General features: G+C 39.9%; 2 protein-coding genes across 2 annotated transcripts in view; both read left to right on the forward strand.

Annotated features, from left to right (window-relative positions):
• On the forward strand, positions 1-6,713 carry tamm41 (TAM41 mitochondrial translocator assembly and maintenance homolog). The gene is made up of 8 exons (XM_051416341.1): positions 1-385; positions 958-1,140; positions 1,477-1,569; positions 2,016-2,166; positions 2,791-2,936; positions 4,438-4,603; positions 5,234-5,296; positions 5,883-6,713. Exons 1-8 carry the CDS (start codon positions 248-250, stop codon positions 5,972-5,974), a joined length of 1,032 nt encoding a protein of 343 aa, XP_051272301.1. The 5' UTR covers positions 1-247; the 3' UTR covers positions 5,975-6,713.
• A 2,106-nt stretch (positions 6,714-8,819) lies between these two features.
• Positions 8,820-21,992, forward strand: part of vgll4b (vestigial-like family member 4b) — a 44,903-nt gene continuing 31,730 nt past the window's right edge. Inside the window, exons 1-2 of the mRNA XM_051416343.1 lie at positions 8,820-9,002; positions 10,452-10,525. Coding sequence (XP_051272303.1) covers positions 10,462-10,525 — 64 coding nt within the window. The 5' untranslated portion in view covers positions 8,820-9,002; positions 10,452-10,461. The remainder of the gene's footprint in view (positions 9,003-10,451; positions 10,526-21,992) is intronic.

Below are 21,992 nucleotides of genomic sequence, written 5' to 3' on the forward strand. Positions count from 1 at the left end.
TCCGTGACGTATATTTTTGGCGACTGTCAAGCACACAGCTGACACAAACTCACCTGATGGGAGTATTTAAGCGATAAAAACTGGTTCTTTTAGTGGTATTCTGTAGCTGTGGTCGTGTTTAGAGGCACTGGGCGGCTCAGTCTGAAATGTATCTCTTACTTTATGCGGCCGACAGTTCTCGTTATACGTTATTTAGCCGGTTATCCCGCCTGTAAACTAGCTCGAAAGCTATCCTGGCGAGGTCAAAATGACTCTTCCAGCTTTGCACAACACCGGCGTGCTTTACAGACGGATTCTGTCACAGTTCCCCCAAGACATCACTCTGGCTTTTGCCTATGGATCTGGTGTTTTTAAACAACACGGGACCAACCAAGGTCAAATGGAGGTTAGTGACACCTGTCCTGCTGGTTTCCAAACTCTGCTCACAACGTTACAGTGACAGTGAAGTACTGCTCATGTGTGCTTTAATAAATACAGTCAGACTTAATAGTTATCATGCTCTATTTCTTGGATTTGGTCTTTTATTTGTTTGGTTTTTCAGTGTTACTGGGGTTTGTAGTTTTCCAGCCTCCCACACAAACAGTGACAATTGCTTAATGTTAGGAGTTAGGCTCAGCGTTGGTACAAGAAGGGGCAGGCACTATGGTTGAAGTCAATATCACGGTATTGATATGCATATATTGGAAATCAATATTTCTATATTAATATGGATGTGCACAATCAATAACAAATTATTCCAAATATCTGTTCTAAAAATATTACTTTAGATAATCAAATAGTTTTCAGTACAACAAACTGTTGATCAGTCTCGTTAATTTGGAGATCAAATCTTTTATTAACACAAAGTGATCATATCATCACAATATGATTGAGCTGAAAGATAATAAACAATAATACTGGATTATTGCCTCCCTCACTACACACCATTACTGTCTGTTGTACCTTTAATACATACAGAAGAACATGCTGGACTTTGTGGTCGCGGTGGACGACCCGGTGACGTGGCACACCATGAATCTGCTGCAGAATCGCAAACACTACTCCATCCTCAAGCTGCTGGGGCCCAAGACTATCAGCTCCATACAAAATGAACACGGAGCCTCGGTGTACTACAACACACTGGTGCCTGTGGATGGGAAGGTAAATGTTTTATATTTCTGCATCCACCTTCTTTTTTTTATTTATTTTTTTACATGATTTAGTTCAGTTCTCAATTAATACTGAAATCTCCTCATGAGTTTCTTCTGCTTTTCACAAGAATTAAATAATACACCAACAGTAGCTGTTAGCAGACGTAATGTAAGAGTAGCTGCTGAGACCGAGGCTGGACGGACCTTTTCTTTAAATTATAATGCATATGTTGTTAAAATGCATCTGGCTCCTAAAACTTTATCTAAGCTCATTTTACTGTTTTAGTCTGACTAGACTTTACTAACTACACACTTCAATAACCTTCTCCTCTTTTTGTCTTCTCAGATAATCAAATATGGTGTAATTAGCACAGAATCTCTCATAGATGACCTGATGCACTGGAAGACCATGTATGTTGCTGGACGCCTTCACAAACCAGTCAGTATCATGATCAGACTGACCGATATGGGATTTTTTTTCTTCCCTCTTACGTTGTGTTGTTTGCCACAGTGTGATGAATCACAGCATACCCTGCTGGATAAACTTTGCAGTGACACCAAAATATTACCACAAGCATTGTTTTTCTGCATTATATACCAGATTTTCATATTTGCACGTATCAGCTAACATATAGACCGATACAATACGGATATGTTTGCGGTTGGCCAATATCAGCTGACCACTGTATCGGTCAGGCTCAGATGGATGAAACAGAAAAACTTTGTCTTACTAAATCATTTGTTTTTCTAGCAATTGATTATGTTTATGCAAAGGATACAGGACAGCCTTTGTAGTTGTACATTTTTACAACCTATTTAGTTTTAGTAAATTCTTGCAAAAATGTTTGTGCCCAAATGTTTGCATCCATGCCTTTGTGTGTGCAGGTGAAAATGCTGGTGCAGAGTGAGAATGGAAAGCTCCGTGCTGCTCTGGTAGCCAACCTGAAGAGTGCTGTGACAGCCTCCTTCCTGATGCTCCCGGAGAGCTTCACTGAGGAAGACCTCTTCCTGCAGATAGCTGGTCTTTCTTACGCTGGTAACTAGCTCGCACAACTACAATAACCTGAAGAAAATTAAACACGGTCATGAATACTTTGGAAACAAATTTATCAGAAAAGATGTATTAATAATTAAACAGAGATAAGCATTTCTACATTTTCACACACACACACACACACACACACACACACACACACACACACTTCTTATCGTTGTTATTCAGCAGAACGAATTATATCTAAGCTTGTGGTTTTCTTTTGTAATAATGGTTTGTGTAGTTTAAAAACTTTGAATACAAATGCAAGTACGGTGCAATCCAACATGCAGGTTTATCCCTGTCTCAGCAGGGTTCTGAGTGAGCTGGCTGGTGTGTGTGAATGGACATTAGACTGATGGTTCTTGTAGCTCAAGACACCAAACTAATCTGCTTTAATTTGTGCCGATGTAATGATGTGAAACTGAAGCAGCTAAATTCTGCTTCATGTTGACCCTACAAATGTTTACATGTTAAGAATGTGCTAACACAGGAATGGTTACCATGTAGGTTGCCGAACTACAGGAGCAGAAGGAGGAATTTGTTACTGCTAGAGTGCGGTACTACAGCAAAGACTGTAAGGTGAATAAATACTCAAGGGAAACCATTATGTTTTTGTATCTTAAGGGGATTTTCGAATGGTGATTGGAGAAGATAAATCCAAGGTGGCCAATATTGTCAAAGACAATATGCAGCACTTCCGGATTCTGTACAGCAACATCCTGCAGGACTGCCCACAAGCGGTCTACAAACCTAATCAAGGAAAACTGGAGGTAAAACATGGCTAGCACACACACCTGAGTTTAATATCTCGCTTGATATGTGGACTACACAACAGTACAGTGTGGGCTGTACCTTGTGCCTCTTTCAATTTGTCACTCATGATTTTTTACCTATGAACCAAAGTTACCAAAATGACCTTGCCAATTGCAAGAGCCATGGGTATCAATGTGAAGAATTGCTCTTGAGTTTTATTCCTCAGAAGCAGTTTGTGGATTTACAATTTACTGCTACATAAACCGAGGTTCTACCAACTTCACATAATATCTCTGACATTAAAATGTTATGGCCTACCTGAACTGCTTTTAAGAATATTAAGCACTACCTTTTATCTGTGAGACAGACTAAAACATTTTAAACTAAAAGGAACAAAGCTTTCACTTGAATAGTTCAGTGTGTGCTCACAGCCCTGGTAGTGAACTCAAAATGGGGTGTGACTGACTTGGCACTGCTGTGTTACCTACTTCAGTATTTACTAGTACAACATGGAATATGTGTATGTCAGTGTTGCACAATGAAGGGCATGAATACATATTCCTTTTTATTTCCTTGGTATAAGGTTACCTCTTGTTAAAACCACTCCCTGTTCTACCAAGACTCATCACACCATCTTGGAATAACATGTTTAATAATTGGTAAGGAGTGTCGTGTGTGTGTGTGTGTGTGTGTGTGTGTGTGTGTGAGTAACACATTTTTCCATGGGGCACCCTGGTAGCTCACCTGAGAGCTCCAGGCTGATGTGCAGTTAGTTTGTACAGCAAGAAGTTTCAATACGTTTCGTGTGAATGCATTAAGTATTGTTGCAAGGTTGTGACTGGATTACCATATGAAAACAGGTCCACTGTACTCACTCATATAAAATATAAAATTGGTCCGGGCATATGTCGGCTCATAATCTATCTCCTCTATCAGTACAGGAATGCCACAGACATAATTAAGCTAATTTTGTTTGTTCATCAGAGAGCACAGGTTTATTTGTTTTATTTAAGTAAGTGTAAAATGTCCAAGTACATATTTTCAAAAGTGTTGTAAAAATGAATATTGGCCAGTATCATGGTGGACCATAGTGTAAAGCTGTAATGGGTTATGAGCCAGTGTATGAATATGGTCTTTTTTAATTGATTAGGGTCCATGAAAAAGACTACAGTTACATACATTTTGTATAAAATGATTTATAAACAACAAAAGATTTACAGAGATTCCTAATGATTTTACAATATTCCAAATATAATTTTAAAAATATTATAAATTATAGAAGCTGTGCTGTGTGACATATTTAAAGCTTCAATGCAAGCAATGTCACAGATAAGAAACATATATTGTTGTTATCTTGAGATGCATACTTCATTCCTAATAATAACTATGTACTAATGTGTGTATTGGTCTGTATTTGTGTCTGTGGCGTGACCTGTGGATGTGATGGTCGGTGCTGCTGCTGGTATTCACTCTACTGTACGTATCTCTGTTCAGTTATGCTTGTTTGTGTGCCTGCAGGTTGACAAAAGCCCAGAGGGCCAGTTTATTCAGCTGATGGCGTTGCCTCGGACCCTGCAGCAAAAGATCACAAAGCTGGTCGATCCTCCAGGCAAAAACAGAGACGTGGAGGAGATCCTGCTGCAGGTTGCTCAGGACCCAGACTGTGGAGCTGTCGTACAGCAAGGTTCGGACTAAAGAATGAGTAGAAGGATGTAGAATAGAGGAAAAGACTAGATTACTGTAGAGTAGGCTCTCTGGAGATTTTGCATGATGACAGGAAGGCAGGCACAAACAGAGATGGAGGGAGGGAGGGATGGTAAGAGAGAGGAAGGCAGAGAGAGACAGATGGATGGATGGAAAAAATCATTATTCCCAAATGTTTCATTAAAATAAACTCCTCTGAGACATAGTGTATGTGCAGATCAAGACCTTTTTATCGTGTGATGAATATTAATTAATATAAGTTTACAAATGAATAATGTGAGGAATCCGATGTAATGCCCAGATAATGTACAATAAATAAACAAGTAGTAAATCAAATAAATATCATCTTGTAATTTTCAAATTCTTAGGCCAATAAATGTCATTATTAATTGCTGGAACACAATGCTGAAAATATTTATCCTCAATTTTCCTCCCGCTGTCTAAGATACTTTATCACATCTGTAACCCATTTTTAAGTACGGTTTGAGTGTGTAGCAGTTTAGTGTAAGGGAGCAAACAATAAATCCTCATTCCAAATGCTATTGCAGTGTGATGAGATAATAATTGTTGTATAATTTTTTTTTTTTGTTTGTTTTTTAATCTTCTACAGGTATTTCATCTATTGTGAAAATGTCCAGTATAACACAGAGTATCAAAGGCATTGCTACAGCTGGTAGGTACTCTTGTCCTCTATGTTTGATATTTAAAGTCCTAGATATATTTATTCTTGCTTGCCGAGAGTTACAGAAGAGTCACTTAACTTAGCATACAGACCGGAAACAGGGGGAAACAACTAGCCCGGATCTGTCCAAAGGGAACACACTCTACCTACCAGCACCTCTAAAGCTCACCGATTAACACATTATATCACATTTGTTTAATCCGTTCAAAAACTGTAATGTAAAAATGATTATTAATGGTTTTATAGGGTGCTAGGGTTAGGTGCTGGAAGGTTGACAGTCTGGCTGTTACCCCTGTTTCCACTGTTTGTGCTGAGCTAAGCTAACTGGTTATAGCTTCATATTTACTGTACAGATATGAGAGTGGTATCAAAAAATTCATACTTTTTAATTCGAAAGATAGACGATCCTATAAAAGAAAATCCACTTAAGAAATACATATTGTATTTTGGATAAACTAAACATCTATAAAGTGTGTTCTTACACCTTCCACAGTGTATTAACAACTGTTGTAATAGAAATGGTGTCCGTCTAGTGTGGTTGTTAAAGTTGTGCTCTGTGTCTCCTGGTCCTCCCCAGGCTTGTGGAAGACAGTGTCGTACAGCTCCAAAAAACTGATGAAGATGTGGAAGGGTTGGAGGAGGAAGCCCTCCGTCTCACAGACATCCTGATTCTGTCTGTCTACCAGGAACCTGTCTTTCTCTAGAACTGTCAGCCAGACAATCCGCACCCATCCTTTTGGTTTTACCCTGAAACTAACTGTGGCTGGAACAATCACACACTGACCTCTGGCTGTGTCACCGCAGAGCCTCTATCACTTACAAGGTGTTAGTCTGTGTTTGAATAGTTTAGAGCTGTCTGTAGAATTGCCCTTTATCGTGCAGTTCATAAAAGTTGTATAAAAGATGGTGACATTTCCCAAGCCTGACTGAATTATGACTGACATTTAATGGTACAACAGATCGGACCTTTTCTGGATAATGACTACAGTGTTACTACAGTGTCTAGTGAGGAACTTCTGAATCGGCTATGTCTTGAGCCACAGTGGTGTGTGCACAGAATGCAACAAGGACTGCAAGTATAATGAAGAAAATACTTTTGAACTCTCTTTATACATGGACACACACACACACACACACTTCTCATCCCCCTCCTACATTGCCAACAATCTCAAATCTTTCATTTCACCCTTTAACCATGTTTTTAATGTTTGTGCTATATTTATGTCACTGTATGTTGCTCATTGTTACCAGATGTTTACGTCTCTGCCGCCTTATTGTTATAAGCTCGTCATATTGACAACTGGAGGTCTCCGATGGGAATAGGCATTGATTTGTTCTTCACAAATACTTGCTTTAGTCAAATTCAGTGACAAGAAATGGGTTTAATAAACGTTTTAATACAACAGCATCTGTGCTTACTCTGTTTTCAGTAGCATTTTTTTGCTTTTGTTTTTACCTTAACTCATCTAAATGAGAATCTAAAATTAGTCCATAATGTAAGAAAATCATAAATGTTTCTCATAACATGCTTTAAGTCTTATATTTTTAATCTTTTTAAGTAAGAAAGGTAAATATGAAATGCTTCAAAAAAACGTGTTCATAGCTTTATCTCTACTCTATCTCTTCATCTCCCTGAGCCCAGGAGTAATTCATATTTACTTCTTTCTGCATTTCACTTAATTGGATAATTGGCCACCAAAATTATTATTTTTCAATTAATTATTATATATTATATGTAACTGAATACACATTAGCCATGTACAATACAAACAGACCAAAAAAAAAGTCTACATTAACATTTTGTATGCAGACTTCTGCTATTACAACTAAGATCATATCATCATAATTTTTGCTTTTATTTTCTCTCATAATCAAAAATACCAAAGACAACAAAAATAAAGTAACTGCTGTGATAAACATCTACTGGTCCTCTGTTCCTTTATAGTGCAGACAGTGGTGACAGTACCACTTACTTCCAGTTATTGCCTGGTACTGTCACTAGCTTTTTTTTCTCCACCCTTTTATTCCTCACTACATCATGAGTCATACTTTTTAAGAGGACTTCAGTTGTGGGCACATGAATCACCTCAAAGCAGGCTCACATTACCTCGTATGATTTGCTGTGTGCTCATCTTTTTCACTGGAATCTACCAGCATTTACTGATATTTTGTCTGTGTCTATAATCTATGTACATTGGGATAGTTTGCTGACCACACATACCATTTGGCACTGTTCAGGTCTACATTTACTCTAAGTATACTGTTAAATACAATTTTGAGGTACTTGTTATTACATTTACTTACTTGAGGGAAATATTGTATTCTTTACTCCACTACATTATCTGACAGTTATAAAACTGATTACTTCAGAGACTCGGACGTTATGTACAAAACAGGTAATCATCTTGTGAAAATATTAAATAATGGTGTATGTTAAACTGTATCTTACATAGCAAACTTACTTAAACCAGGTACAACATAAAATACTGTATACACAGTGATACAGCACTAATAACAAATCCCATTTAAGACAGTTAAATGCATGCATCAAATCTGTGATATCTATAATGTAATGTAGCAGATAATTAAAGTATTCTAATTATTATAAAACACTGAAATTACTTTGTTGCTGCATACAACTTCATTATAGTGTGTTATTACCAGGGGCAGAGCTGGAGAAATATTCATGTGGTGGCCAGAGGGTGACAGAAATATATCCTGATTTACAGACAATCACATATATCAATATTTGTTTGGAAAAGCCCCCCAAATGAAGATATTTGAACTCAAAAACATAACATTATTGTGGCACATTAGTTAAGCATTGAATAAAAATATCTACAGGTGGCATTAGAAATCAAAATTTTTCCAAATCTTTTTTCATTTATCTTAAGTCAATGTATTAGTCTAAAATGTGGCCATAACAGATAATTGAATGAATTTCAGTTATTTTTGACGTTAGTCTAAATTCATGTGTTAAATTTGACACCAAACTGGGGTGGCCAGGCATTTGTTAGATCTCCCCCTGGTTATTACCCATTCATTAAATATTTACGGTGCTTATAAATACTAACTTACAGTTAAGTGTTACCACGTTGGGCTTAAGTATAAATGTTTATAATGCAGGCTGTATCTCAATATGGAGCACAGGAAGAGAGTAACAGTTTATTTGTGAATTTAAAATAAATAAAGAACTGACAAGTTGAGGGTTAACTGCCTTGCTCAAAGGCTCTTTAAAGTAGTAATGCTGAATAATCATCTACTAAATGTTTTTTATTCCCACCTCCCTGACTCCCTGAGCAGCACACACAGTGACAGCAGCCTAACCTTCAGAGGATGTGATGCAATGCTCTTATTATCATAATATATGCTGATATCACTGCTTCACTCCTCCGCCAATCAGCGCGCTTCACTTTCACCACCTGCTAGGAACCGAATTCCATCATTCCAGGCATTCCTGCCCTCCCTCCTCCCTTTCTCCCTCCCTCCCTCCCTCCTCCTCCTCTTCCTCGTTTAGCCTACAACCAAGTTTGTCCCGACAGCTCTGCTACTATTGTCTTCCCTCGTACAAGGACCGCGGCTTTTTGTTTTGGAACTTCCTGTGGGATATATATATATATTTGTTTGCTGTGTTTTTATTTATTTCCCCGTGTGGATATTATCATACTGGAAGATACCAAAGTGGCGCTTGAAGGAGGTATGTTGCTGCTGGAACATGAAGTTGCATCTGACTGACATTGTTTGTTTCGGGTTTAGTGCGCTCTTTTTTTATTTTATTTGTGTCCTGTGGTGTTAATTCAGTCCGTTTAATGGGAATGTTCAGCATTTAAATGCGGACAGTGCGGGGAACAGATTGAAGAAGACAGGGCTGGAATAATATCCGTATGTGGAGGGGAAGTTTCATTCACGATAAGAAGCAATCGGCACTGGCGGGTTCCCAAAACTTCCTCATGTCAAGAAACCCCCCTTTGGCCATATGCTTTCCTCCAGGGATCTGTTGACATGCAGTTGTCTCTGTGCTGTACTGTGAGTGCAGTGGGAATGAGTGAAACCTGACCACTAAATAAAGTAGCGATACATTTCTCTTATAGTGCCAACTTCAAGTTAAACAGCCACAATGTGCCTTTTTTTTCTCCCCCCTTTCTGTTCATCTGTTAATAAGGTCCCGATAAGGAGGCACTGAGTCAGGCTGATATAAATAAATGTCTGGTGGGAATAAAAGCGGACGCACTTGCTGCTAATATAATCAGTTTCACTTTTGCCCGAGTCCTATCAAAAGTTTCTTTACGCGCACCACCTAGACAGTGCAGTGTTGTGACGAGCTGCAGGACGATAAACAGAGTTTGTGTAGTTTACTCTGGTGCTGCAGGGATAGTTTTTTTGTTTAATGATAATTTGCCTCAGAAACGCTGTTTTTCCTGGAGAAATGAAGGAAAAGTATCTTAGGAATGCAGAAAGAGGGAAGAGAAGCGCGCTGGAGCGTTTTTTATTCACAAATACCTTTCATAGCAGCTAGACTGAAGGGCTCGACACTGTGGGATAACCCCCCCCACTCAAACAAATTTTGGAGGACAGAGTTCAAAATATGTCAGGAAGGTCATAAATAATATCACAAACTATACTGTAAGACAATAACAGTGAGTATTCATAGGCTATCAGGAGTATGAAAGGACAGTTTCAAACAATACAAACAACAAGTCCTGCATTTAAATTTTAAACTTGACTTAAGTAAAAGTATATAAGTATTTCAAAGTGTAAAGTTTAAGTTTTAAAGTTTAAAAAATCAATAGTAGCCATATAAAATTCCCCATAAAGAGTATTATAATATACCCAGAATGAACGGGTTTGAATGACAGAAAACTGACTACTGCGAAAACAAAACACATGTATAATATAACCATGATACTAAAAAAAGTTTGGTATTCACCAAAGGTCAGGTGTGATGTTAATACTGGTTTTACTGGCCCTAGTCTTTATAGAAATAATAGTGATTTTATTTGTGATTGTAATTTAAGTTTTGGAGCTTGTAACGACATGGTATCAGATACTAACTTTTTTTAAAAACATAAAATGCTACAGAGAGATGAAAGCTGTTCTCAGTTCACCTTAAAATGTTCAGCACAGTGCCCTCCCCTGTGTCCCACAGGCATCCAAGCATGGAGACACCACTGGATGTTCTGTCAAGAGCAGCATCGTTTGTTCATGCCAATGAAGAAGAGAGTAAGTTTGATCTGTTCCTTTTGTGTCCTGTGTGTCAGTTTTGTTTTCTTTCTTGGCTCTTGCTCCTGTCAAATGGTGCAGTGTGGACAAACGATTTGTATACAACATCAGTGCAACATCATGTTCCGCCATAAGCCTGTTTTCTGCCAGAAGACAATAGGCGTCTTTGTGCTGTGCAAACGTGCAGTTGCAGATACACAGGCAAATAAGACCAACCGCACTCAACTGCCATCAGCACTGGTTTTTAACCTGCTGCTGGCTTGTGTTAACCTGCTTTCACTGGAATCAGGGTGGGGTGTTTCTCTGGCTCATCTGTTTATCCCTCCATTTCAGCGTCTTTCTGTCTCTAACTTTCTGTCTATTACAGTCTTGTTGATCTCTGTCCATCTTCTCTTCTTTCCATCTTCTCTCAGTCTCCCTGCCTCCTGTCTTCTTCTGTCTTTTTCTTTCTCCTCTCCTAATCATGTCGGAGGACTTCTGGCGTTCCTGAAAAAAATTCCTTCCGAGATTAGGGAGAAATGGCCAATCCTCCTCAGCAGGCCTCTCCACAGCTAGCAGGCCCCTGCACTCAGTGGATACCGCTGATAATTGATCTGAAGTTTAGTTTGTTGTTTTGTGTGGGGTTTTTTTCTTTTGAATTTGTTTCTCGTCAAGCATCGGGGGGCTGTATGAATCATTTAGGCAGATATGGAATATAACGTTCATAGGTATTCATTTGTGTATAATCACCTGAAAATAAGACTCCTTGTTTTTTCGTTACCTTCGAATGAGCCGTTTTCATCCACAGACGCTGCAGGTCCACGTTGAACCACCATGTTTCTACAGTAGCCAAGAACAGACACACCAAATACTGGTTCTACATTGGGCCTTTAGGGTTTTTTGCGAGTTTCCCATCATTTCTCCTACACACTTGGAACAGGAGGGTGAGGCAAGCAGTGTTAAGTTATTTGAAATGTGCAACTACACTGCTAGATGCCACTGCACACCGGTCCTTCAAGAGACATATTATAATTTGGTTTTCACATTGAGAAAACAAGTTATTCAGGTTCCTTATTTAAAGTTTTTTAGATATGCATAACTCAACAACTTGAAATATATATAATATAATATAATATAATTATATAAACAGCCTTCAGGAAAGTTTTAGACATTCACTTGTGTTCATTGGGGTATTGAGAGACTGGGAATATTTAGAAAGAGCTTCAGCTGTAACGTCTCCCATGTCAGCAGTTTGTTCCCATAATGCTCTGGCTTAAATGAGCTGAATATCAGCTTCCTTGCACCTCTGAGTAAAATGGCATAGGAGTTCTCCTCCCCTCCTCCTCGGCTCCCTCGCTCCCCTGCAGTGTTTTTGTTTTTTCCTCTGCGCTGATGTCACTTTTTGTTGTGGGTCGTGCATGGCCTCTTTGTCTAAAGACAATGCACTCGACCTGTTTGCACAATAGTGCAGGAGAAATGGGCGAACCAGCCAGCCTACACGAAGCCAGTTAACCAACTAGCTAGAGTGCCAAACTAGCTGCGAGTCAGTCAACCAACCAGGCCAACAGACAGTTGAGTACATAACCTCTGGCTATTTGTTTGCATCTATGACAAGCCGTTGTAATGCTTGTGCTGCATGTGATACCAGAGCACTTGGCACACAACAGGGAGAGAGACAACAACATTTAGAGCTTGAAATGAAAAGCATTGTTAAATCTTTTTTAAACACACTCCTGCAGATAACCCATCTCTGTTGGAAATTAATTTCTCATGGAATTGCATTTCAAATATACCACAGTAATATCCCAAAATAGAATTGTTGGCCTTATCCCGGATGAATTAAAGCTGCTTGAATATGAGTACTTATCTACAATGAAAACTCTGTGTCTGTCAGTTTTTATTAACATTTGGACAGTCTTCACTGAAGACTTTGCTAGACCTAGATTTTTGAGAAGAAATAGAAATGACTGTACTTGGAGTTTACATGTAGTACTTGTGATGGATTGATAGCATCAATTTTTTTTCCACACAGCAGAAGTTGTCATAATATAGCAGAGAAGCAATATTATCCACGACCACAAGGAATATGTTTTAGACAAAGACAACAATTGTGTTTACTGTATGATAAGGTATAGGACACACAAAGCAGAGCTTGTTGCTCCATTAGATAAGTTGATCAGTAGGAGCAGGTGAAATGTGTGATTAGCTTGTGACTTGTTTATGTCCCCAGTATAATGTAAACTGCCTGTTTAGTTGGTCTCTTCCATATGTATATCGGGTGACTCTTGCTCGCAAGTAATAAATAATTCTCACTAACTAGAGATAAAAGACAGATATTTGTTACAATATTTCATTTCTGTCATCTCACTACCAATAGACAGTATCAAATTTTCAGATTGCAACAAAATATCACAACTTTAGATCTGCATTTCTGAATGTATTTAGATCCACTATTGACTCCAGAAGGATGCACTTACCGGCTAACTTTCCATGCCTTTCACACACAAGAGTGTTATTGCCACTATGATGGCCCCCCTTTCTCTTATAGTTCAGTTAATATGCTCACTAAACATCTCTCTGAACACTGTTGTCTAATGAACCACCATAATCCTAATGAGGGAAGAGAGGAGTTGAAATGCTGATGCGTTCATCTTCAGTCATTACCATGTGTCACAGGAATTAAGCTTGAGTAGGGAGCAGCGTTAAGTGCTTTGCTGACTTTTTTACCCTGAGTTCTGCCTCACAGGCCAGGCTGCCCTACCCTATTCACTATTCTAATGTGTCTCCTCGCTTTCATCACTTGCATCTCTTCCTTGTGTCTTAGCTCTTCCTGGCGATGATGTGAGAGAGAGATGCGAGGAGGACGGAGGAGCCAAAGCTGCCAAATGAGAAATCATTGGTTCCGTAGTGTCAGTCTTAAGCGACGTCATTATTAATGACATGCTGTGCGGCCACATGTGGAGGTGCGGCATTTGTACGTCATGCCACTTGAAGACACACATGTGTTTCCTCGCTCTAAACTTCTTCACAAGCCTCCTCTCTCCACGCTCCTTGAGGTGCATTTAAATGATTGGAAGACCCTCCATGATGGCGGAGGGGGACATTCCGGGTCACAGGAGAAGAGAGGATGCAAGGAAGCATGAGTTAGCATAATGTAGAGCACACATGGAGGTGGTTCAGGCAGCCTGAAAGGCAAAAGTAAGGGCCGAGAGAACACTACTACATGTTTTTCAAGTAAAGAAACAAGTAAATCTTTGTTTTTATTTACAATTAACACTCTCCTAAAAAGACTAGAACTGAACATCAATCAAAGATAAGATAGTAAAGGACAGCACTCTTTGTAATACATATGCAGTTACAGTATTTACCACAAAGTAGTATTAAGTCTCTATCAACAAAATTAAACATAAGTCTAGGGTAAGTGCACTGATAGAGCAGCAATTTACTATTTTTATTTGTTTTAATACCATTGTTGGGAATAGCAAGAGAATTTCACAGTAATTCGACTGTTGTTTGACTGATATGACCATATTTGAATAAGTTACGTCTCCTCTCTATTTCTGAAACCAAACTAACTGTAACTTACACACACACATGCACACACTTCAGCAGGGCTGATCTTTGCTGTCAGTGAACTCCCACCTTCCGGCTGGAGGACAAACTGACTGTGAACAACACTAATCACAGGTCTTAAGTCAAATACTTCTGACCCTGAACATACAGTAATTACTGTACACACACTAAAAAAGCAGTGAAGTAATCTGTGCCATATATTTAATGGTGAATGCGGGGGAAATACTTAATACTTGCCATCACCCCTCCATAGCAATTTTGGTGGCTACTTGGAAGATCTTGCAGTGTGCTCCACCCTTCCTGGAAGCAAACCTGTATTTGAGATCAACTTTAAACAGTCTGGATTGCACTACAGGCCTAGAGCTCCAAGGACGGATCAAAATATTGTTGTTTGTAGCTCAGTGTTTTTCAAATAATGGGAGTTTTACGTACATTTTTAGAGTAATTTCTTTAGTTTTAGTGCGAATGCAGAGACATTGCCAGTCAGCATGACCTGAATAAGCTTGTCGGGTCTTGGATGTTAGATCAAAGCCAGTCATTCCAAAGAGGGCTGGAGGTTTAGGGCCCTACTGAAGCGATGGAATATGGACCTTTTGTTTCTGACAGGAACCACAACAAAAGAAGAAACGGTGCCAAGAGAAGGTGGTTGGCTGTGACCTGTACAGTGCCCTCTGCTCTACTTCTGCACATGCATGGATACACAGGCTGTACGCTGCAATACCGCTTGTTTGTTTAGAGAAAACACACACACAATCACAGACACACACACACACTTACAGAATCCCCCCTTCATTGTTATAGTTTCCATGGTTTGTTCAAACATCCCCAGTCTTCAGAAGGGAGGCAGGCCCTTAAAACAGATCCTTCTATCTAATTCTTGCACTGAGGTGGGTAGTATATACTTTAGGTTATGGACAAAATAATAGACATTACGTACACCTTACAATACATTCTGGTACAACAACACCACAAACTACAGTTGTGAAAATCACCATAGAGCTGATTTAACACCAGTCTCAACAACACAGAACTTTCTCAGCGTAAATGGTCGTATTCACTGCAAGACTGTATTGGATGATGATGATGGATTTTTCCAGTTTCCCTGTTATTTTGTCCATCTCCAGTATGAATATCTGACTCTCAGTGGGTGTAAATCTGGTCATTCCTTACTAGTAAATATTTGATCCCCCCACTGTCTAGATTTGTGGTCTAGACACGCCGGTGAAAGGGCATTAAACTTGGTCAACTTTATTAGAATGGTGTCTCCCTTTAGCATTAGACAGGCGGGTAATTTGATTTATTTTTTTTCCATGCTAGCAGGATATCCCTAGGAATGGCATTGTTGGTCCAGACTGAAATATCTCAACTATTGGATGGATATCCATAAAATACATTTATGGTCCCAAGCGGATGTTTTGACTTTTGACTTACCTGGTGAGAAAATTGTGCTGTTTAAATAAATGAACTTGATCTTTGCTGGATTCTTTCATCTACAACTTGTTGGATGGCCTACTATCCCAAATTTGGATTGTTTTGTCTATATTTATAGTTTTTATGCATGTTATGAAATCAGATTCTGACATTAGGCAGGCAGACAAAGTGTAACTCAATCTTGACAATGTGATCATGTACTGTGGACCAGACTACCAGAGGTAATCTCATCCTGTCATAGTCCTATTGGACTATAGTCTTGGGTGTCCTCACTTAAAGTTGTATATGATTGAACTACCGAGAGCATGGTTAATCAGTTTGCAAATTTAAACTTTTTATTGGTGGCGTGATAGTCCTCTCAGTAAGAGAGCAGTCAGGACTAGTCAGAGCTTGTCGATGCTCGGTGTGGTATAGTCAGCTCAACACTGAAAGTGAAATTGGAGAGCTTGCATCATGCCACTTTGTCTAAACCATGCTGGAGGCAAGCAGTATTGTAGATGGGAGGTAATTTGACAGAGGATTCATGCCCGTGGGTGGAATGGGTTGGGTTTTGGGTGTGTGCAGAGCTTTATTCCCCTTTTTATTAGAAAGGGCAGCTTGAGAGAGGAATGGGGAAGGATAGGGAATGACATGCAGCAAAGGGCCTCAGATTTGAACCCATGGTCGCTGCAGCAAGGACTGAACCTTGGTGCATGGGGCGCCAGCTCTACCAGGTGAGCTACCAGGGCGGCCTGCATGTAGAGTTTTTTTAGCAAGGAGTGGGATTGTCCTTCAGCCTGTCCAGGTTTCTTTCCCACTGCAGCCTGTGTAACGTGACACAGGTGTTAAACAACTAGTGTAAGCATTGATATGGTGAGTAGCATAACTCCATCACTGTAACTCATCTTCCCTGCGTGGCTTGTTAAGATGTGTGAAGTTAAGAGAGATTCAGTTACAACGCATGATGTGGTTCTTGGATGTTTTTGTAACACAGCTAGTCACAAGTTCTTGGAGACTCTGCTGGTTGGTTGGCAACCTCACGATGAACAAAGCTCCAGGAAGTCACTGCTTCCAGACAAGAAATAGTCCGGCATAAATGTCAGTGAAACTGCAGCTTGTCTATTTTACACAATGGCTTTGATACAAGCCTTATAGTTCCACGTGTACTGTATAGATTTGAGAGTGGTATCAACCTCCTCGGCTGACTCTTGGCAACAAATATGGCGTAATGTCACTCGTCTTGGCCCTCTGTGAGAAGTGCTGGTGAAGGTCCCATCACTGTTGACTCTTCGCACACAGTAAAATTTACTGTGCAGTACTTTTCAAACGTTCACTCCCAGTCTTATATGCAATAAAGATAAAAGACCTCCCTGATGGTGTCACTGATATCTGAGGAAGAATCTACTGCAACTCCAATTCTTTGCACCAATACCAATTGACAAATAGATAACAAAATGCAACGATTTGACTTGTCTTTCTGCATCTGCATCCTACACACAGTTCACACAGTTTTGTTATTCTGTTCTTAGATCTGTATTGGTGGCTTTGTGTCTTGGAGTATCCCAGATGAATTCATTTTTACTCGTCTTTCATTAAATAAGGTGCTCCTGTCACCACTGAACAAAGTATTGCCTGCCCTGTGCACAGTGGCATCTAGTGTGGTGGTTGTGCATGCATGCTGCAGTCTTTGCACAAGCAATAAAACTCGAAGTATGCATGAATGGCTGCTCTATTGTCTCAGACACGTTCAGTGTTTTATTGACTAGTTTTCTGTCAGGTCCACAGTGTCTATTGCCTTTTAATTGATTAATGGGTTACTATGATGTCATTAAATGTTAACAGTGTTTGAGTTATTGCCAGCTATCAGTGTTTGTGTGGGTCAAGTCTGCTGTAGATACATCATGGTTATCAGCAACGTTTTTACGAGTGCTATAAAGTGATGTACAGCCGTACACGTACCTTTAACGCTGACTTGATTGTTACATTCCTGCTCTTCTTCACTCACACCCATTTTATCTCTTTCTTTCTCATCACAAAAGACATTAACAGTATGTGAGGTATTGCTGTAGGAATCCTGCCAATGTCCTTGACTGAGCCACTGGCCTTAAAACGGGAGCTGGTGCACAGTGTGTCTATCCACTGCTCCTAAATGGTTGGGGTGGGTCGCATAATGAAGTATACCAGGGGTTGCACTGTAACTGTGAGGGAGGGAGAAACATACTACATAAGACCATTTTTTATCTTCCTCAGGGAAAAACTTTTTTTTACTTTAACAAAGCAGTGGATCTTCATTTTTGTGGGGGCTCCACTCTGTTTCTTGTGGACAATATTCTGTCATAATGTTTGTTTTTATAATAATGACAGGTTGCTCAGTTCCAATCAACATCCAATGTGATGTTTGTAAGGATAGCAGCAACTCCTTTTCCTAAACTGAGCAGTTAATCATTGGTCAATCAGGACTCTTGACTGTTATACTGTGCCATGCTGCTACATTATGTAAGTAACTTGTTATCAGTAAATGCTTTTACAACTTGCTAAATTTTTACCTTTCACCCTGAAATAATAGCCTACATACATCAAAGAAAGAGTTTATTATCTTGTTCTTGCAGGGAGCTATAAAAAAAGTGTGACACCACTCTCATATCAGTCTGGTCAAAATGAAGCTGGAGCCAGCAGCTAGTTAGCCTGGCTTAGTATAGAGACTGGAAACAGCTATCCCGGATCCTTCCTGGACTCTGCTTGTTGCCTGGCAACCTCACAGTAATGACAAAACTCCAGGAAGTCTCTTTGCTGCCCCAAGAAACACTTATATATATATACTTATACTTTACAAATTAAATTAATTGTTAACTAGTGAGCTTTTCAGGTGCAAGTAGGCAGATTTTGTTACCTTTTTTTTTGACATAGCTAGACTAGCTGTTAGCTCCTGTTTCCAGTTTTTATGCTAAGCTAAGCTACCTGGCCACTGGTTGTAGGTTCATATTGAGCAGGCACACATGAGTGGGGCAGCAATTTTTTTTCATCCCACTCTCAACGACCATATTTGTAATTATAAGTGTAGCTTATTTTCTTTCAATTAAAAATAATGGGATAAGTCTTGTTACATGCACGGGTCACTCTAGAAGTGCGTTGTCTGTGCTGCTTACTGCTCAAGGAGAGCTTTGTTTCAATGTTATCTGTTTTTAAATAAATCTGTTAAGTGCTTATTCAAGATGAATGACCTCCCCAGTCACTCCTCCTTACCATCAGTTTATTCTCTTGTTGTCTCACCCTCCTCCCTCCCTCTTTCTGTGGCTCTGGATAAACTCCCCTCTGCAATTTAACCCACTAGTCTGTTGACCGCTGCACACACGCACGCGCACACACACACACGCAAACAGGCACTTACGTCAGCGTCACTGCTTTGTTAAGTGTCGTGGTTCAGCGGGTGGCCACTAAGGATTAGGGGGCAAGGGTCCACCATGGTCACCAGGTCAAGGGTCAAGTGTCAAAGGGTCACAGTTGCAAGTAACAATGTTAAATACAATTGAGCCTTGTGTTTGTCTTCACACAGCACTCGCATTGCTCATTGACCAAAAAAATTCTTAGTACCAGTAATCATTTTGAAATTGTTCACCGTTTGTTTCTAAACATGACAACATGTTGTTTCACTTGTGGAAAGACTATTGTCTCATTTTTAAAATAGTTGTGTGTAGCTAAGTCAGAAAATATGTGATTTAAGTAAATTACTGCCACCAACTGTTTGTTGTTCCATCTATGTTTAGAACAGTGTTTTTTCTCCTAAATTTCATATGGTAAACTGCAGTGATCTCCTCATCACTGCGAATGCCTTTATTGGCCTGGAGGGGGTGTTGATAGCCACACGTCTCCTCTGCTATACTTTTTGCCACCAGCTGATGCTTTTCACCTGCCAGCAAGACACTTGACTGTTAGACACTGAGGTGGATATCTGGTCTTACAGAACAAGGTTGTATGAAGAGTCAACCATCCCACTCAAATGCTCAGGTTTTTATGGGTCCTCACCTGACAAGAGTGACTGCTTGAATTTGGGGCTCTGGCTACTTCTCAGAACTCATATCCTACATTCGCTCTCAGTAAATGCCATGTTGCTGCTCCCATACCAGCTCTGCTGTCTTAGCAAGGGAACTTTTTCTCAGAGCTGTGCTGACCACACATACTTTACATTCCTCTCTTTTTGATAGCACTCGCCATAGTTACCCAGAATGAAATGAAACAGGATTGCAAAGCCTCTGACAAAGGAAAAGTTAAAAAAAAGTTACTGCTGAGACACTGAATTTTCTTTGTGATTAGTGAAGTCAGTTGATTTGATTAATGACTGCAGAGCTGTATTTATACCATACAGTGGGTACGGAAAGTATTCAGACCCCTTTAAATTTTTCACTTTGTTTCATTGCAGCCATTTGCTAAAATCAAAAAAGTTCATTTTATTTCTCATTAATGTACACTCAGCACCCCATCTTGACAGAAAAAAAAAAAAAACAGAAATGTAGAAATTTTTGCAAATTTATTAAAAAGAAAAACTGAAATATCACATGGTCATAAGTATTCAGACCCTTTGCTCAGTATTGAGTAGAAGCACCCTTTTTAGCTACTACAGCCATGAGTCTTCTTGGGAATGATGCAACAAGTTTTTCACACCTGGATTTGGGGATCCTCTGCCATTCTTCCTTAGGTCAGGGCTCTGGCTGGGCCAGTCAAGAGTGGTCACAGAGTTGTTCCGAAGCCACTCCTTTGTTATTTTAGCTGTGTGCTTAGGGTTATTGTCTTGTTGGAAGGTGAACCTTCGGCCCAGTCTGAGGTCCTGAGCAATCTGGAAGAGGTTTTCTTCCAGGATATCTCTGTACTTGGCCGCATTCATCTTTCCTTCAATTGCAACCAGTCGTCCTGTCCCTGCAGCTGAAAAACATCCCCATAGCCTGATGCTGCCACCACCATGTTTCACTGTTGGGATTGTATTGGGCAGGTGATGAGCAGTGCCTGGTTTTCTCTTCACATACCGCTTAGAATTAATGCCAAAAAGTTCAATCTTCAGAGAATCTTATTTCTCATAGTCTGGGAGTCCTTCGTGTGTTTTTTGGCAAACTCTATGCGGGCTTTCTTATGTCTTGCACTGAGGAGAGGCTTCCGTCGGGCCACTCTGCCATAAAGCCCCGACTGGTGCAGGGCTGCAGTGATAGTTGACTTTGTGGAACTTTCTCCCATCTCCCTACTGCATCTCTGGAGCTCAGCCACAGTGATCTTTGGGTTCTTCTTTACCTCTCTCACCAAGGCTCTTCTCCCACGATTGCTCAGTTTGGCTGAACGGCCAGGTCTAGGAAGAGTTCTGGTCGTCCCAAACTTCTTCCATTTAAGGATTATGGAGGCCACTGTGCTCTTAGGAACCTTGAGTGCTGCAGAAATTCTTTTGTAACCTTGGCCAGATCTGTGCCTTGCCACAATTCTGTCTCTGAGCTCCTTGGGCAGTTCCTTCGACCTCATGATTCTCATTTGCTCTGACATGCACTGTGAGCTGTAAGGTCTTATATAGACAGGTGTGTGCCTTTCCTAATCAAGTCCAATCAGTTTAATTAAACACAGCTAGACTCCAATGAAGGAGCAGGACTATCTCAAGGAGGATCAGAAGAAATGGACAGCATGTGAGTTAAATATGAGTGTCACAGCAAAGGGTCTGAATACTTATGATGAGAAATAAAATGAACTTTTTTGATTTTAGCAAATGGCTGCAATGAAACAAAGAGTGAAAATTTTAAAGGGGTCTGAATACTTTCCGTACCCACTGTATATGAGAGCATTTATTGGATTGTAACTTCTTTTGGGTTTGTGTACACACATTTATAGAAACAGTAATCATTAAATGCCTTTTGCTTTACCCCAAATTTAATTTCAAAGGTGATTGAGTCCAAGAATATCTGTTACTTTGAAGATGGGTCTTACATAGCAATATCCGATCCTTTGTGAACATGCTTCTCTCAGAAAAGTATGTATAGTGTTTGTAGCCTTGGCATCTTGTGATAAGGTTGTGTTGACAACATCTGAGCATGTTGAGGCTGTAATCCAGGCACAGATGCAGAACAGGAGTGGTGATGGCACAGGGCCGGTTGTCCCACGTAGGAGCAGTCTTGGCCAATAAATGATAAGCCCCTGGGGTCTTGTTTGTTACCAGCTAATTGTTAGCACGGCAAGAATGTAGTCATACATCCCACAGGCCAATGGAGCCCCCAATCATTTTCCATTACTAGAAATAAGATATGTTTGGTGTTATATATTTTAAATGCTTGATCTTGCTCTTAATAAGCAACAAAACAAAAACTGACCAGCCTCATTTAAAAAACAAAAGAGCAAATGTTGTGTTGAAAATAGATGTCACTGCTGATATGCTTTACACCTTTCCTGTTGCCATATGAGACACCCGACTCTCAGCTTGCTGCTCAGGACATATTTGCATCTCACATCATCAAATCTGAGTTCCAGGCAGTTGCATACT

The sequence above is a fragment of the Dicentrarchus labrax genome, unplaced genomic scaffold (assembly GCF_905237075.1).
Source record: "Dicentrarchus labrax unplaced genomic scaffold, dlabrax2021, whole genome shotgun sequence".
In the NCBI taxonomy this organism is placed as follows: Eukaryota; Metazoa; Chordata; class Actinopteri; family Moronidae; genus Dicentrarchus; species Dicentrarchus labrax.

Bases quoted from the DNA above. Each gene is read 5' to 3' on its own strand.
- tamm41 (XM_051416341.1), top strand. From the start codon at position 248: ATGACTCTTCCAGCTTTGCACAACACCGGCGTGCTTTACAGACGGATT. The intron at 1,141-1,476 runs GTAAATGTTTTA...TTGTCTTCTCAG, and splicing joins TGGTGCCTGTGGATGGGAAG to ATAATCAAATATGGTGTAAT. The intron at 1,570-2,015 runs GTCAGTATCATG...TTGTGTGTGCAG, and splicing joins CTGGACGCCTTCACAAACCA to GTGAAAATGCTGGTGCAGAG.